Consider the following 19244-nt stretch of genomic DNA (forward strand, 5'->3'; position numbering starts at 1 on the left):
ACGTTTATTTATTTTTGGGACAGAGAGAGACAGAGCATGAACGGGGAGGGGCAGAGAGAGAGGGAGACACAGAATCGGAAACAGGCTCCAGGCTCTGAGCCATCAGCCCAGAGCCTGACGCAGGGCTCAAACTCACAGACCGCGAGATCGTGACCTGGCTGAAGTCGGACGCTTAACCGACTGCGCCACCCAGGCGCCCCTATATTGTGTTGTTTCTAGCAGAGAAGTTTTGTGTTTTGTTAACTTTATTCCCATGTAGATGCTATTACCAATACAATTAAAATTATCCTTAAAAGTGGCTGCTAATATGTACAATTCATTTTTATATATTGAAACTCTAGCTTTTATTTTGAAACTTTTATGTCTTTTGAAACTTTTATGTCTTCACTTATTGATTCTAGAAATTGGTTTATGTAGAAAATTCTAAGGCATCCATAGTCATCTAATCTATTAATAGAGCTTTATATCTTCCTTTTATTATTTCTGCCCTGTATTTATTTTTCTTGCATTGAACAAGAGAAGACATCTTACTTTATTCCAGGTCTTAGGGGGGAAATGTTCAATTAAGTACCATCAAGTATAATACTTACTGTAAAGTTTTTTAATGTGTTTTTTTTTCTGTTTGAAGGAATTCCCCCTTTATTTCTGGCTTGCTAAGAGTTTTTATTACTAATTGTTTTTGTTAAATGATTTTTCTACATCTTGAAATGACAGTGTGGTTTTCTTTTTCATTCTTTCATTATGATTGTTTTATTTTTTGATTGTTGAACAATCTTATATTTCAGGGTTAGAACACTTTGGTCATACTTATTATTCTGCATATATATTAACTAGATTCAGTTTGCTTATAGATTGAGAGAATTTTTTTTTTTTTTGGTTGTCTTCATAATAGATACTGGTCTATAATTTTTTTCTCTTGTAATGCCTTTTTTTAGGTTGTCAGAGTTCTGCTAGTCTCATAGAATAATTGGGAAGAATTCTCTCCTCTGTTTTCTGAAATAGTTTATGTGTGAATGATATTAAACAATCTGGGCCTATGGTTTTCTTTTTGAAAGGGCTTTTAATGACAATATAATTTCATCAGTGCTCATAGGGCTTCTTAGATTTTCTGTTTCATCTATGTCAGTTTGGTAAGTTGTGCTTTTCAAGGTATATGCTTATATTGTTTAAGACGTTGAATCTATTGGCATAAAGTTGTTCATAATATTCTTTCATTGTCCTTTTAATGACTGTAGGAGCTATACTGATGCTTGCTTTTTCATTCCTGGTATTGGTAATTTGTATTTTTTCTCATTTTTCTTGATCACTCTTACTAGGGTTTCTTCAATGTTATTAATCTATTCACTTTATTAGCTTTCCACATTATTAGTTGTACATCTCTGTTCTTTCTTTCTTTCCTTTTATTTACTTTGGATTTAATTTGCTCTTCTTTTCCTAGCCTCTTAAGGTTGAAATTTGGATTGATTTTAAGACGTTCTTCATTTCTAATAAATAAGCCTTTAGAATTGTAAATTCTCCTCCAAGCACTGGTTTAGCCACATTCCCCAAATTTAACTGGTTGTCTTTCTGCTGTTATTCTGTCTGAATTATTTTCCAATTTCCTTTGTGATTTCTTCCTTGACTTGTGGGTTGTTTAGAAACATGTTGTTTAATTTCCAAGTATTTAAGGCTTTTCTAGACTTCTTATTGTGACTGATTTCTAATTTAAGTCTCTTATGGTTAGAGACATATTGAATGGGATTGCAGTCTTTTGATATTTATTAATACTTATTTTATTGCTCATCATGTTTCATTGTGATTAGTGTTACATGTGCACTTGCAAAAATGTGTGTTCTGTCATTTTTGACTGACATGTTCTATACATGTCAACTGAATCATATTGGTTAATAATGTTCAGATCTCTTCTGTATTTTTATGTTTAGCTTTTTTGTTTGTCTGTTTGTTTAGTTCTGTCATTCATTAGAGACTGGTATTAAACAATGATTGTGGATTTGTGGATTTCTACCCTTGATTCTATCAGTTTTTGTTTCATGTATTTTAAAACTATTTTTAGGTATATATATATATATATATATATATGTTGATGATATGGCTTTCTAGTAATTGACCCTTTTATAATTATGAAACATTTCTTTGATAATACTTTTTTTGTCTTAAAATTTATTTTGTTTGATGTTAACATAACCACCCCAATTTCCTTTGCTTACTGTTTTCATGGTGTTTTTAAATCCTTTTACTTTTAATCTGTGTCTTTATGTTTAAAATATCCCTTGTATAATTAATGTATTTTTGAGCCTTTTTTGTTTAGTCTGATAGTCTCTGCCTTTTCAATTGGTGTATTTAATCTATTGGCCTTTTATGTAATTTTTGTTATGTTTGTATTTAGGTCTGTCAATTTGCTGTTTTTCATTTGTCATATCTATTCCTTTCCTTTATCTTCCTTTCCTGCATTCTTTTGGAATCAAATATTTTTTTAATATTTGATATTAAACACTGTATTTCCCTTTTCCTTTTTTTTAAAAGTTTATTTATTTTGAGAGAGAGAGAGAGAAAAAAAACAAAACAAAAAACGAACGAGTGGGGGAGGAGCAGAATCCCAAGCAGACTCCTTACCATCAGTGCAGAACCTGACATGGGGCTCAAACTCATGAACTGTGAGATCATGACCTGAGCTGAGTTCAAGAGTCAGACGCTTAACTGACTGAGCCACCAGACTTCCCCATCTTCTTACTTTTTGTTTTTACCATAGAGTTTGAAGTATTTCTCCATAACTTATCATAGTCTACTTAGAGTTAATATTTTACCATTTCACACGTGATGTATATTTTTGAGTAATTATATATCTATACATTTTCTGTTCACCTTTTGAGATTAAAACCCCTTTTAGAACTAGTGATAACCAAGCACCATATTTCAGAAGTGAAAATGAAAATTCAGAACATTAGTTTATTCTCAGCCAGTTTTAAAACCGGGAGCCAGAAGTGTCTTATTCTTTTAGTCATTCTTTTGAGTGTAGAATTTTAAAGAACATTTTAAAAGTATGTCTTGCTAAGCTTATGTCTCAGTAAGAAAACAAATAATGGAAATTACATTATAAATACTTATTTTGTTTATGCAAGGCTTGAAGCTGCAAAAGATGATTATCGTGTTCACTGTGAAGAACTTGAAAAGCAACTAATTGAATTTCAACATAGGAATGATGAACTGACTAGTCTTGCTGAAGAAACAAGAGCCCTGAAAGATGAAATAGATGTCCTTAGGTATGCCATGTCTGAATATAATTATGTCGCTTCTAAGTTATTAGTCATTTCAGTATTCCATATTTTAATCAGGGATTCGTAGGGTTATTTCTACATATCAAGTACTGATCAGTTTTTTCCAGGCTCCTAGTCTTTACTTAATTTATGCTTGTTAATAATAATTGCAGTTTAAGGATAATATTCAATCTTTGTTAGCACAATTTCATATTAGAATTTGTAAACCCAAAATGATACCTTTTTCTTTTTTTGAGAGAGAGAGTGAGCACACGCACAGCCAGGGAGGGGCAGAGAGAGAGAGAGAGAGAGAGAGAGAGAGAGAGAGAGAGAAAGAATAAGAATGGATCTCAAGCATATCTGACAGCACAGAGCCTGATTGGGGAGGGGGGTGATATATTTTTCTTAAGATTGTGTAAACTGAATTACTTTTAGATACGTTTAGCTTCACCTCCTTGTACTCATTAGTTTATTTTGTGAACTTTTTACATGAGGGAAAGTATTCTCACAATCCATATTTCGGCACTTGATATAAAATAGATATAGGTAAGTATCTTAACATTTATTTCAGGGTTATCCCAAGGTTCTCTTACTGTCTTTGACAATATAAAATTTATATTTAGCTTTTCCTATGAATTGTTAGTCAAGCAAACAGACTATCCATATGCTCTTTATATTTTCTGTTAAATTTTCTTTTTTTAAAAAAAATTTTTAAATGTTTTATTTACTTTGGAGAGTCAGAGAGAGAGACAGAGCATCAGCAGGGGAGGGGCAGAGAGAGAGAGGGAGACAGAATCCGAAGCAGGTTCCAGACTCAGCTGTCATCACAGAGCCCGACATGGGGCTTGAACCCAGGAACTGCAAGATCATGACCTGAGCTGAAGTCGGACCCTCAACCTACTGAGCCTTTTCTGTTAAATTTTCTTAATTAGCCATTTTGTTGCCCAGTTTTTATGTCCATTTGAAACAAAATCTTCCTACCATTCATTTGAACTGGCATGTGATGGAAAGTGATTTGGTTTATGTATTTATTTTTGCTCTAGTTGGCCAGGTAAGCACAACTCTAAAGGGATGTGCTTTGTCAAACAAATTATAAGTCAGCTGCCTAAGTATATCAAATACTTAGAATAAAACTGCACTAAATGTTAAACACAAAGCACAGTTGGCCTGTAAGCTTCAGAGAAGCTTGGAATTGTTCAGTTACATTTACAAAACCATTCTTTTTTAGACATTGTGCTGTATGAAACGGTTTGATAATTTAGTGTGTCAAATTTAAGGCATTTTTGTTTTGATACCTTTATAACAAAAAGGTTCCACACTGGACTTGAGTCTTTTTCTAAAGTTCTCACACAGTTTAATTCTTTTGCTGTCTGTCCGATTTTCTTTTCTGTTGTTTCAGCCAATTGATAGTTTATCTAGCTGACTAAGTTTAGAGCCAGAATAGAAATGTTATGGGCGTTTACTAGCTTTTACCCAGTAACATGTAGCTTTATTATAGGGCTACCTCTGATAAAGCTAATAAACTAGAATCAACGGTCGAGATGTATCGTCAGAAATTACAAGATCTGAATGACCTTCGCAAGCAGGTGAAAACTTTACAAGAAACAAACATGATGTATATGCATAACACAGTCAGCTTAGAAGAAGAATTAAAGAAGGCAAATGCAGCACGCACACAATTAGAAACGTACAAGAGGCAGGTAAGAAAATATGTCAATTTTTTTTAATCATTGTAACTGAAAGAGCTCAACTTTCTTATTCCTTCTGATACTTTAAGAATGTTAGAGAGGTGAAGAACATTGCCTATAACCAGCTGTGAGCTTATTATGATGACAGATTTCTCCTACCTGTAATTTTAATTCCAGGATTGATAGTTGAGTTTGAGTTATCTAGGTCTTTCCCCTTCTCATTCTCTTCTGAGCTTGTATATATTGGGAGGCATCTTACTGCTTATTATTAGCATTTCTGGTAAATAATAATAATTGCCTAGAGAATGGAGCTATAACCAGTAATATTCTGTTTAGCTATTTCTCAAGCAACCTAGAGAAACATTAGAGTACAAGAATGATTTTTTTATTAAATTATTATTTGAGTATTTTAAAATTTATGTTAACTTTTATCCACATGCTATTTTCACAACTATTGAGGATTACTAGATTATATTCTTAGTCGAAGTTTTATTTCCAATCAGTTTCTCATTTATTGACCTCTGAAAAACTATTAATATTATATACTCTTGTTTTTGACAAAAGGTTCAAGATCTTCACAATAAACTTTCCTCTGAATCCAAAAGGGCAGATACACTAGCATTTGAAATGAAGCGGCTTGAAGAAAAACACGAAGCTTTACTTAAGGAAAAAGAGGTAAACATAAATACAGTTGATAAGTCATACGCCTGTCTTTTAGTTTTTAATATTATCCTTGCTATTCTAAGATTGGAAGTCACATCAGTCAGTTCTTCTGTCTTTCTCCAAATTAGAGTGTTGGTGTAAAAGGAAGTAGAAAGAATTCACCCTACAGTTTTGTTACTTTCCTTCCCAAGGGAAGATGGAGTCACAGAGGCAAGGCCCCTATGTCTCAGTGTGTGCGTTCCCATTCTAGACCGTTGGCTCCTTGAGAGCAGGCACCATAGATGGGATTTTTTTGATGGCTTTATTGAGATATAATGTATATGCCATCAACTTTGCCTACTTAAAGTGTACCATGCAGCAGTTTTTAGTACATTTGTAGTTGTGCAGCCATCCCCACAGTCAGATTTTAGAACACTCTCCTCACCCCATCAGTGTGCCTACTAGCAGCTGCTCTCTGTTCTGGTTCCCTCCCACCCAGCTTCAGCAACCACTACTCTACTGTCTTTCCCTATAGATTTGCCCAGTCTGTCCAGAATATGTCATTATACACTTTGTGGGTTTTGTGACTGGATTCATTCATTTAGCTTAATGCTTTCAAAGTTTATCCATTTCGTAGTATGAATCAGTACTTTGTTTTCATGCTGAATAATACCCTATTCTGTGGACATACCACATTTTATTTATCCTTTCATCATTTTATGGACATTTGGGCTATTTCTGCTTTTTGCCTATTAAACAGTTAACGTGGCTATGAACGTTTATTTACAGTTTTTATGTTGACATGTGTTTCATTTCTTGAGTATATACCTATGAACGGTACTGCTGGATCATATGATAACTATGTTTAACCTTTTAAGGAAATACCAGACTGTATTCTGAAGTAGATGAACCATTTTTCATTCTCAGCAATTTGTGAAGGTTTCCGATTTCTCCACATCCCTGCCAACACTTACCAGCCTTTTAATTTTAGCTGTCTTAGTGACTATGAAGTGGTATGCCCTTGTGGTTTTGATTTGTGTTCCTGTAATGACTGATGAATTTGAGCATCTTTTCATGTACTTGTTGGCCATTTGTATATCTTCCTTGAAGAAATTACCTCTTCAAATCACTTATTCACATACTATTTAAATTATTTGCCTTTTTATTATTGAGTTGTAAGAATTCTTTATATATTCTGGACATAAGCTCCTTCTCAGATACATGATTTGCAAATATGTTCTTTTATTCTGTGAGTTGTCTTCTCACTTTTTTGATGGTATGGTTTGCAGCAGAGTAGTTTTTCATTGATGAAATCAGAGTTAGCCATTTTATTCTTTTGTGTATTTTTTGGTACTATTTCTATGAAATCATTGAATAATGTGAGGTTATAAAGATTTATGTTTTTTGTTTTCTTTTAGTTTTATAGTTTTAGCTCTTATATTTATTCTGTGACAAATTTTGAATTTTTGTATATGGTATAAGATAGGAGTCTCAACTTCATTCTTTTCTGAGTGGTATTCAGTTGTCCCAGCACTATTGTTCTTTCCCTATTGGCTTGTCTTGATACCCTTGTTAAAAATCAATTGACCATGAGACTGTAGTGATAGATACATTATACGTTTGTCAGAACCCATAAAAGTAAAAAAGAAACAGTTAACTCTAATGTTAAAAATCAATAATGGCTCATCAATTCCTTTTTTTTTTTTTTTTTTTTTGTTTTTATTTGTGAGAGAGAGAGAGAGAGAGAGAGAGAGACAGCGTGAGCAGGGGAGGGGCAGAGAGAGAGGGAGACAGAGAACTCGAAGCAGGCTCCAGGCTCCACACTGTCAGCACAGAGACTGACATGAACTTGAACTCATGAGCCATGAGATCATGACCTCAACCGAAGTTGGATGCTTAACTGACTGAGTCACCCAGGAGCTCCCTCATCAATTCTTAAAATAACCACAAACTTTATCTCGCTCACTATTCAGAACACCTTTGCAAGGATCTAAGTATCAGCATTTCCATTTTGATGGTGTGGATCCTAAAGCCAAAGAACTAAATAACTCACCCTGCATAATTTAACTAGGAAATAGGGAACATGGAATTCAAGCCACGATCTTTTTGCCTCCAGAGTCCATACTTTTTACTAATTACTCCACAGTTGCATATTTGTACTCTGTTGCATAATTACATCAGTTTGGTTCAAAGGTATATTATCTTTGAAATCACAAGATTTGTGTTGTATAAAGATTATTTACGTGATTTAGCACTAAAACTAAAATATTGTCATTTTTATTTTATTTTATTTTATTTTATTTTATTTATTTATTTATTTATTTATTTATTTATTTATTTATTTATTTATTTTTGAGACAGAAAGAGAGAGACCATGAACAGGGGAGGGTCAGAGAAAGAGGGAGACAGAATCTGAAACAGGCTCCAGGTTCTGAGCTGTCAGCACAGAGCCCGATGCGGGCTCGAACCCACAGACCGTGAGATCATGACCTGAGCCGAAGTCGGACGCTTAACCAACTGAGCCACCCAGGCGCCCCAAATATTGTCATTTTTAAATAGCTAAGTAACAATTAGAAAATTAGTTTGCTAAGATAAATTGTTATAACCATAAAGTACATTTCTTGTGGAAACAATTGTTTTGCTCATATAAACAATTCTTTTTTAGAGACTAATAGAACAACGTGATACTCTGAAAGAAACGAATGAAGAGCTTCGATGTTCACAAGTACAACAAGATCATCTAAACCAAACAGGTGAATTTTGTTGGATTTTTAAAAGTTTTTTTTAATGATAGAAATGCTGAAATGTTGATCTTTCATTGTTGTTGTTTAGATGCGTCTGCTACAAAAAGTTTTGAGAATCTTGCTGCTGAGATTATGCCCGTGGAATACAGGTAAATGTGTTTTTATTAATTGATAATATTAGAAATGTGATTTCTTTAAAAAAAATTATTAGCCTTTAAAATGTTCCATTTTATGAGTCATAGAGCTCAAAATACTTTGTCTCATCTGCTTGAGCTTCTTAGATTGTTATTGCTACTTTAGCAGTTTTAGGTCTTATCAGAAGTAAAATTTCACAGACTTGCTGAATGAGATATTCTGGTTTTTACGATATGACTTTTACTGTGTTGAACTTCTTTCCCTACCCATAAGCTCTACGGAAAACCCTTTTTATACATGGCCTTTAAATCCACATGGGTGAAGCCAATAGGAAAGGGGCTGTCAAATATAGCAGGAGGATTAAGCAGAAGTTAAATAAAATATAAATTTTAGAGATTCTTCTTCACCAGCTTTTATTTTCGTATTTTACTGCTATGTTTACTTGTAGGCATTTGACTAATCTGGTAGTTTTTATGGTTTTCTTTTTTGTGGTAAGAGTTTTATTTATTACTTCAAATTCTACTTTTTAAGCAGATTTATTGAGATACAACTCACCCATTTACAATTGTACAGCTCAGTGGTTTTTAGTGTAGTCCTAGAGTTGTGCAGCCATCTAATTTGAGAACATTTCATTCCCCCAGAAGGATACCCTGTCCCTATTAGCAGTCATTCCTCATTCCTGCTTCTCCTCCAGCTCCAGCCCCAGACAACCAAGAATTGACTCTTTGTCCATTTGCTTGTTAAAGAATTTCATATACATACAGTCATACAATATGCAGCCTTTTGTGACTGACTTGTTTCACTTAGCGTATAGTTTGCAAATTTGTTGACTTTCATTTTGTTCAACTTTTGTTGTTAAGACAGAGCTCTTTACCTGTTGGACTGGAAAGCAACTTGTTAGTTAGTATCCAGTGATATTAATATCACTTTAAAATAGCCATATGAGCCTATAATTTAAAGTCATGATGCTGTCATTCGGAAGAACACAAACTGAGATTAATTGAAATTAGTTGCTTCTGAGAAATTGCATTTAGGGAGGCAGGTAGGAGAACATTACTTTTTTCTTTAATATCATTCCTATCATTTGCATTTTAGAAAATATGTGTATGTAAACTTTTGATAAAGATATTTTTTGAAAACAAAAATAATCTAGAGACAGTGATAGGCCTGTCATCATTAAAGTATATTTAAAAATATTAAGCAAACTAGGGGCACCTGGGTGGGCCCAGTTGGTTAAGCATCCAGCTTTGGCTCAGGTCATGATCTCTCAGTTCACGAGTTCGAGCCCTACGTTGGGCTCTGTGCTGACAGCTCAGAGCCTGGAACCCTCTCTCTCTGCCCCTCCCTTGCTCTCTCTCTCTCTGTCACTCTGTCTCTCTGAAAAATAAATAAACATTAAAAAAATAAAAATATTAAGCAAACTGATTTCTTTTTTTTATGTTTATGTATTTATTTTGAGAGAGGGAGCGAGTGAAGGTGCTCTGTCAGTGTGAAACCTGATATGGGGCTCGAACTCACAAACTGTGAGATCATGACCTGAGCCTAAATCAAGAGTCAGACTTCAACTGACTGAGCCACTCAGGCACCCCATAAGCAAACTGATTTGTTAAACCTATTGCTTTTAATTTATGTTTTCTGAGGATATACTATATATTACCTTTAGTAAATAGTTTCTAAATTACCAGTGAAAGAACTCCTGTTTCTCTTTGGGATTTGCATAATAAATATTTAATATGATATAACACTTGTGCTTTTAAAAATTCACAACTTGTTTTTCAGGACAGTCTTACAATATATGTAGGCTTTTTCTTAAAAACTTTCAGAAACATTGCTAACAGTTTTAAATGACAGCTATTGAATGAACAGGAATTTTCTTTCCTAAAAAGCTAAGGATGTAAAAAAAAGCAAAATGTATATTTAGAAAAATTTAAAAATAAATTTTCTTTTCAACATCAGGGAAGTATTTATTCGACTGCAACATGAAAATAAGATGCTTCGCTTGCAACAGGAAGGTACTGAGAATGAACGTATTGAGGAACTCCAGGAACAGCTAGAACAAAAGCATCGCAAGATGAATGAACTGGAAACCGAGCAAAGGTGACCCACTCTTTTGTAATTGTCACAGTGATTCCATTAGGTAGCCACCAAATCTTGACTCACAGAAGAGGGAGATAACATCGTAATTGAAATAGTTAGGAGTTTAGTCTCTCACTCCCATTGCTTCTAGCACACTTTAGTAACCAGGTTTCTCATTCTTGAATTTCATTTATATGTCTTCATAATTCTCAGAAAATTTAAAAAATGAGTAAATGACAATCTGGGTTTCGACTGCACTCAGTGCTTGGATGGAACATAGACTGTGGAGTCAAATTTGAGTGCTACCTCTATTTAAACCTATTAACAGTTTTGTTCTGGGCAAGTTTCTTAAATTCACACTTAATGTCCTCAGCTATAACTGGAGGTGATACCTATTTGCAGGTTGTTATGAAGATTCACAGATAACGTATTTAAAGCAAATGACGTACTTACCTGATACTGAGGAGGGGCTTAAAAATTATAATATTAAAAATATAGGGGCGCCTGGGTGGCGCAGTCGGTTAAGTGTCCGACTTCAGCCAGGTCACGATCTCGCGGTCCGTGAGTTCGAGCCCCGCGTCAGGCTCTGGGCTGATGGCTCAGAGCCTGGAGCCTGTTTCCGATTCTGTGTCTCCCTCTCTCTCTGCCCCTCCCCTGTTCATGCTCTGTCTCTCTCTGTCCCAAAAATAAATTAAAAAAAAAAAACGTTGAAAAAAAAATTTAAAAAAATATATATATAACATTGATAAAGTGTTCACTGTATGCCAGCCACTTCCCTGATGTTGAAAAGCAAAATTTATTTTTAAATTTTTCTAAATATACATTTTACATTTTTTCTACATTCTTAACTTTTTAGGAAAGAAAATTCCTGTTCATTCAACAGCTGTCATTTAAAACTGTTAGCAATGTTTCTGAAGTTTTTAAGAAAAAACTATTTATTGTAAGACTGTCTCGAAAAACAAGTATTAAATTGTTAAAAGCACAAGTGTTATATTGTATTATATATTTATTATGCAAATCCCAGAGAGAAATAGGAGTTCTTTTGCTGGTAACTTAGAAACTATTTACGGGGCGCCTGGGTGGCGCAGTCGGTTAAGCGTCCGACTTCAGCCAGGTCACGATCTCGCGGTCCGTGAGTTCGAGCCCCGCGTCAGGCTCTGGGCTGATGGCTCAGAGCCTGGAGCCTGTTTCCAATTCTGTGTCTCCCTCTCTCTCTGCCCCTCCCCCGTTCATGCTCTGTCTCTCTCTGTCCCAAAAATAAATAAACGTTGAAAAAAAAAAAAGTATTTACTAAAGGTAATATATAGTATTACCTTCTAAGCGCTTGTTTGGTATTAACTCAAAAAACCTCACAGTAACTCTGTGAAATAGGGACTGTAATTATATCTTTTATGGATAAGGAAGCTGAGGTTCAAGGAGGTTAAGTAACTTATCCAAAGTTATAAGCTAGCTAGTAAGTTCTCGATTGCACATTTGAACTTTCTGTCATTCTGACTCCTGAGTCTGGACTCTTAAACACTATGCTAACTTGCCTCTTATATATGGCATATTTTTCAGTAAAAGTATGTGGTTTTATTTGACCAACCTTTATTGGATCTTAGAGACCAGGAATTTTAGATACACTTGAACCTGGTTTCTCAAACTTGTATATATAGTATTACATCAACTGTGGTTGAAAAAAGAATAACATTTTAGCTTTGTGAAGGGACCATCAAATATTACTATCCTCTGCAATTCAGTATCAGCACTGGAGATAGAAAGTTTCAGCTTTTAGAAAGTTAAAACAGGAAGATAGACATATGAATAGATAATTACATTATCTGATAACTGGAACAATGGGGCATTATAACGGGCAGGTGTGTTGGGTCATATATACATGAAAAGAGAGACAGATTCTCTTTCTTGCTGGAAACCTCAGTAGAGGCAATTCTCAAGCAGGGTTTTAAAGAATGAGGTTTTGCCAAGTTAAAAATCTGGATTAGTTGCTAGTGTTAGTCTCTTTAATTTAAACAAAAAATTATGAAGAGATGGTTGGAAAACGGTGACCTTTGTCAGTACACTATGAAATCTGAAACAAAAAGAAACCTAGTTCCCATTCATTAAAAATACACCTGTAAGGGGGCACCTGGGTGGCCCAGTCGGTTGACCATCCGACATCAGCTCAAGTCATGATTTCATGGTTCCTGTGTTCAAGCCCTGCATCGGGCTCTGTGCTGACGGCTCAGAGCCTGGAGCCTGCTTTGGATTCTGTGTCTCCCTCTCTCTCTTTGCTGTTCCTTTGATAGTTCTCTGTCTCTCTTTCTCTCTGTCACTCAAAAATAAACATTAAAAAAATTTAAAAAAAAATACAACTGTAGGAAAACTGAGCTAGTTTTCTAATTTCTTTTACCAGTGAGTACTGTGCAGAAATGATGTGTTTTTGCAACTGGCACTTAAGTATCTTGAATTTTTACATGTGGGTGTATATACTTCCTGGATAAATGTCTTCTTTTTAAAAAATATTTCTTTGCAAGTAGCCTACTATATTATATAATAAACCTAGCCACAGATAATTGTTCAGCCTTCATTATTACTATTAAATGCACCAGTTGCACAAATGCACCTTTATAGGTCCTTAACTACTTTGACTTTCCATACAAATAAATGTGTATGATCCATCTTACAATAGGCTGAGCAAAGAGCGCATCCGAGAATTGCAGCAGCAGATTGAGGACCTCCAGAAATCTTTACAGGAACAAGGCTCCAAGTCTGAAGGAGAAAGTGTAAGTAACTTGAAAGCTGTAATAATTCTGCTGCGTGTGGACTCTCTGCGAGAGGTCCTAACGCCCAAATTCGTCTTGTGTTTGAAAGTGCCATGCCACCCTTATCAATGAGGGTACCCTTGAATACCGTATATATCTGCATAACAGATGCTGTGATTTTGCCACTTTGGAGCCTATAAATTAATCGTATGTATTGAAGGTGATTTCTATCTGTCCTACTTCAACAGCTACACCTAACTTCATGGTTGCTGGTGTGCTGCCGGTGAGGTCTTCATGGCTCTGCTGGGACACCAACAGGGTGGGCCTCAGAAAAGTCCTGGTTGAGAGTGCTCAGTGGTCAGAATTGAGGAAAACTTCTAACAGGAAAAGGGAGAGGGAGAAAATGATCTCTACCAAAGAGCCTTATAGGAGTGGATCATACTAACCTCCAAAGGACAGAAACCATAATGCAGTTTTGAAAGCATCACCTCGTATTTCTTCCCTTCTTCCATGCTGACTTGTGGCCTTGCCGCTTCTAATCTGTTTTTGATGGCAAACATTGTGAGGGCAGAGAGAAGAGGACTCAGCAGAACTCAACAGCCCCAACCCGAATGCACCTAACAGTGTGTCTGTAGTTTCAGCTCTGTATGCAGGGGGAAGGAAGTAACGACAGAGGGAGGAAGGCATTTAATGGAAACAACAATGAAAAGACAGGGCTGTGTGTGTGTTAGGTACTGGTTAGATGGAAGCTGAGGTGGTTAGATCTGTGTTGACGGGGAGAAAGCTATGAAGAGTAAGTAAAGAGGTGAAAAGGAAGACTGAAAGGGTTGTGTTTCCTCTCTGTTATATGCTTTATATGATTTTTTCTTTTTTCCCCGGGGGCTTGGAAAATAGAAATCGTCTCATGCATGGCGGCATCTCATATGTGCATATATACGGTATTGTAACCTCTCTAATATGAATATTTTTTTAAGCCACAATAGAGAATACTTTTAAAATGGGATCTCTTTGAGAGAGTACATTTTGGATTGCAGTGTTTTTAAATGTGTTCTATTTATCTTTTAAAAATAAATTATTAGTGTCTTAGTTATGTTTCAGATTATGTATTTTAAACCCTTCAACTTTTCAGTAGATGATACAGAGCTAGTGTTGCAATTTAAACTCCTGCTTTTTAAAGAGGAAGTTTTGTGTTTTGAATTTTATTTTTTGACAAAATCCTCTTCATTTTGATGTTAATATTAAAGTGCTTGCATTTATAATGATAAAGCTTTATTATAAAGATAATTATTTAAGTCTATTCTTCACTAAGGGCCTAACATCTTAAATTATGTATTTTAAAAAAGGATTTTTAAATGTTTGATACTCCTCAATATATCGCATTCAGCTTGCATTTGGTATTTTTCTTCAAGTCCAAATTTTATTTTCATGGTATTCAGAAATATGAAGCACTTTTCTTTCTACTCTTGTACTCATCCTTATGTCATTTCCTAACCTCCTTTCCTTTCCCTTTGAAGTAAAAAACACCTGAAATTTTATGTCTTTACAAGTATGTTATTAGAAATACAAATTGTTAAAAAATTTATAATTTTAAATAATACACTTCAAAAGGAGGTAAAGAGATTTTGATGTCTGGAAAATTTATCTTGTCACAATAGTTATCTTACAGCAACTTTTTTTAATTTTTATAGTCCAGCAAACTAAAGCAGAAGTTGGAAGCTCATATGTAAGTAAACTGATATTTCTTTTCAAATATGAGAGGGGAAGGGTTTCAAAAACTTCTAAAGTTAGTATCCTTTTCTGACTTTGTTTGTAAGAGAAACCCCCTGATGCCAATTGAATGTTCACCACTGCCATCAAGAAGTGAAAAGAAAAACGTGCTAAAATGTTCCGCCTGCCTGTCAATGATCTCAAATCCTACATTTTTCCATCACTAATGTCATTTGAAGAGTTTACAAAGTAGACAGCTGTCACATGTGGAGATGTGGGATGTTTAACCAATAAAATATTTCCTCTGACTTTCTTAGGAAGCAAGGATGAGAGGGAAAAATTAACATTTTTAGCACCTGTCATGTGTCAGGCAGTTTACCCTCTCACAACAAGCCTATAATATGTGTCAGGTATTATGCCCATTTTACAGGTGAGGAGATTCAGGATCAGAAAGTGATTTGGCTACAGTCCACAAATGTCCTGTGGCAGAAATCAGTTTTCATTCTCAGGTCTGTTTGCTTCCAAAACTCCATGCTCTTTCCACTACTTAGGGAAAAACTAACTGAGGTCCAGGAAGAATTACAGAAGAAACAAGAACTCATTGAAGATCTTCAGCCAGATGTAAACCAGAATGGTAGGTACTTGTAAAAACCTGGATCAGACTACGACTAAGGACTTGCCTTTTTTAGTTGAAAGATGCAAGAACTGTGTATAAGTTTTCAGACACTCCATAAATGCGTGCATTGCAAATAAGAACCATGATAATGTTTTAGTGATTTCAGTGATTAACAAGTGATCTGATTTTAAAGCGAAAAATCTAATAAAATGAACTGATTGATATATAGGAGTATCAAACATGGTAACATATAATAGAATTAATACTATGGAAATGTAAATAAAATAATTTATAATAAAATTAAATTGAGCCTTAAACAGTATGTAGAAGGACTGCTTTATTTTCTTATGATGATTGTGCTTACATGCTGAAGTGTATTTGCTCATTGAAACACTTGATAGAAGGGAGAAAAGCTGGATAAAGCAGATTATAGATATTTTTAAGAAAAAATAATATGAAATGATTGAGGATATGTTGTAGTTCAAAGGTTTTAGATACGAATTCACTACAAAGAAGAAATAAACATTTCTCTTTTAAGTTCTCTTATCAGTCCTTTCGAAAAAAATCAGATAAGTATAATTTTTGTGTGAGGAGGGAATACTTTAAATTGGTCATGTTTCATTTCATTTTCAATAATAGTGCAAAAGATCAATGAACTTGAAGCTGCTCTTCAGAAGAAAGATGAAGATATGAAAGCAATGGAGGAAAGATATAAAATGTACTTGGAGAAAGCAAGGAATGTGAGTCGCTTACCTTTCAGAGCTCAAGTCTTCTGACTCAGGTTCTCATAAGGCCCATTCCACCCATGAGGTTATCTCTCTTAAATATGCATCATGTCCCTTTTCTGACTCTACCCTGCCTTGCGGGTCAGTCCTCACAGTCTCTCCCTCTCACTCATCAGCATCATGTAAAACAAACACAGGGCTGTTCTTGGACAGTTTAAACGGGGACCACAGTGACCTCATTAGAGAAGATGACTATTAGAAAGTATGGAATCGTGGGGTGCCTGGGTGGCTCAGTAGGCTCGGCGTCCGACTCCGGCTCAGATCATGATCTCACAGTTTGTGGGTTTGAGCCCCATGTTGGGCTCTGTGCTGACAGAGCCTGGAGCCTGCTTCGGATTCTGTGTCTCCCTCTCTCTCTGTCCCTCCCCCACTCACTCTCTGTCTCTCACAAATGAATAAATGTTACAGAAAGAATTTTAAGGGGCGCCTGGGTGGCTCAGTCCAACTTCGGCTCAGGTCATGATCTCATGGTTCGTGAGTTCAAGTCCCACATTGGGCTCTGTGCTGAGGGCTCAGAGCCCGGAGCCTGTTTCAGATTCTGTGTCTCCCTCTTTCTTCTGCCCCTCCCCCGCTCTCACTCTGTCTCTCTGTTTCTCAAAAATAAATAAACATTAAAAAAAAATTTAAGAAAGTATGGAATCTTTAGCTCATAAATTTTTTTTTTAACTTTTATTTATTTTTGAGAGACAGAGCATGAATGTGGGAGGGGCAGAAAGAGAGGGAGACACAGAATCTGAAGCAGGCTCCAGGCTCCGACCTGTCAGCACAAAGCCCGATGTGGGGCTTGAACCCATGAACTATGAGATCATGACCTGAGCAGAAGTTGGATGTTTAACTGACTGAGCCACCCAGGTGCCCCTGGAATCTTTAGTTCTTAAAATGAATGTTTGCCTTTGTGAAAATTTTGCTGTTCAAACTTGTTTAAAATTGTTTTACCATTTAATTTAGATTAGATAGTTAAACACTCTTCTAATATTTATCAGACTGGTCTTTTTCCCTATTTCCAACTTAAATATCTGTGAGAACATTCTCATAAAATCGTTTATTTCCATGAATACCATGTATTTTCTTAAAATATTCTCTCTTAGAGAATATCAATATACTCTTTTCTATTTGTTGAATAAACAAGAGGATTATATGATGAAGCTTTAAAATACTGCTAATGTATCTATTCTTTTTATGTTTTAATTTTGTATTTATTAAGTTGTCCATATTGCCTGCAACAACAGATACACCTCGAGATCTCAAGGCTTCACATGAAGTCCATTTTTCAATGGGGGAGGGGCTCTGCTCCGTGCAGTGTCCCCGAGCCCCCAGCTGACAGAGTCTTTGCCTTCTTGAACACAATGTTCCCAGCTGTACTTGACTTAGTCCAGCTGGTAGACAAGGGCAGCCAGCCTAGACCATACCGGAGATAGTAACGGGGTGGGCCTGGGAGCCACATGAACCACTTTCACCCTCACTGCCGTGGGCAGAATATAGGCACACAGCTGCACTCAGCTTCTAGGGAGTCTTGGTAAATATCCAGACAGTCTCTGCCACAGTCTAGTGTCTCTCAACTATATAAGTGCTTTTAGTAGAAAATATAAAACATAGAAAGATTCCCTTTCTTCTTAACTGTGCATTTTTTTCAGTGCATACTACGTCCATGATTGCAGACATAGACACACACAATTTGTATGATCATAGCACATACAATTTATATTTTGAAAGTTTAAAATAATTCCCTCATGTTATATAAACATACTTTAATATTTATTAAGCAGCTATTATACTTAGCACAGGGAATAGAGAAGTAAACAAGACAGACGCTTCTAGAGCGGACTTTGCAAAGTAAAAGAATGGCTATATAATATTCAGTTGAATGCAGTATATAGTAATTTAGTCATCATCCTGTTGTTGGAAATAGTTTGTTTCCATTTCTTTTTCCTTCTTGCTTCTAGAAATAAGACTATAGGCAACTTATTTATATAGAAAGCTTGCCCCTTATTTTGGCTTAATATGTTAGCCTTGTTCCTAAGCTAATGGGTCAAATGGAAGTTTTAGGTCAAAGGATAAGAACATTTTAATAATGTGCTTGATACATATATCTAAATGATATTCTAAAAGGATCACAGTTAAGTAGACAAAACAGTGACCATGAATACCATATTCTTGTCATCGTCAAGTACTATCATTTAAAAAAAAAAATTGCGGGGCGCCTGGGTGGCGCAGTCGGTTAAGCGTCCGACTTCAGCCAGGTCACGATCTCACGGTCTGGGAGTTCGAGCCCTGCGTCAGGCTCTGGGCTGATGGCTCAGAGCCTGGAGCCTGTTTCCGATTCTGTGTCTCCCTCTCTCTCTGCCCCTCCCCCGTTCATGCTCTGTCTGTCTCTGTCCCAAAAATAAATAAACGTTGGGAAAAAAAATTAAAAAAAAAAATTGCTGGAGCGCCTGGGTGGCTCAGTCGGTTGACTTTGGCTCAGGTCATGATCTTGCAGTTCATGAGTTCAAGCCCTGCGTCGGGCTCTGTGCTGACAGCTCAGAGCCTGGAGCCTGCTTCAGATTCTCTCTCTCTCTCTCTCTCTCTCTCTCTCTCTCTGCGCCCCTCCCCCACTCTCTCTCTCTCTCAAATAATAAACATTTAAAAAATAAAAATAAAAAGCAATTGCTTGTATGATAAACATGATTTCATTTCTTACCTTTACATTATTTGGAGGGAGAGGTTAATTATAGTAACATAATGTCCATGATAGAAAATTCAGAAAATATAGAAAAGTCACAATCATACTTTTTATTACTTAGAGGTAAAAAATTATGATGTGTTCTCTGTAATTAAATTATGATTTAAACTCTGCTTTTACAATGTGAACTCCTC

The 19244-nt window shown here is 35.6% G+C and overlaps 1 protein-coding gene across 2 annotated transcripts in view; it reads left to right on the forward strand.

The window, feature by feature from the left end:
- The window catches only part of HOOK1 (hook microtubule tethering protein 1), a 73338-nt gene that overhangs the window by 45231 nt on the left and 8863 nt on the right, over positions 1–19244 (forward strand). For both annotated transcript variants that reach the window (XM_040470422.1, XM_040470423.1), the window contains exons 10-19: positions 3120–3260; positions 4753–4954; positions 5507–5617; positions 8250–8337; positions 8417–8477; positions 10420–10560; positions 13208–13301; positions 14969–15003; positions 15539–15621; positions 16243–16343. In XM_040470422.1, the coding sequence (XP_040326356.1) occupies positions 3120–3260; positions 4753–4954; positions 5507–5617; positions 8250–8337; positions 8417–8477; positions 10420–10560; positions 13208–13301; positions 14969–15003; positions 15539–15621; positions 16243–16343 (1057 nt within the window). The remainder of the gene's footprint in view (positions 1–3119; positions 3261–4752; positions 4955–5506; positions 5618–8249; positions 8338–8416; positions 8478–10419; positions 10561–13207; positions 13302–14968; positions 15004–15538; positions 15622–16242; positions 16344–19244) is intronic.

This window comes from Herpailurus yagouaroundi, unplaced genomic scaffold (assembly GCF_014898765.1).
Source record: "Herpailurus yagouaroundi ecotype Mexico unplaced genomic scaffold, PumYag 77, whole genome shotgun sequence".
Lineage (NCBI taxonomy): Eukaryota > Metazoa > Chordata > Mammalia > Carnivora > Felidae > Herpailurus > Herpailurus yagouaroundi.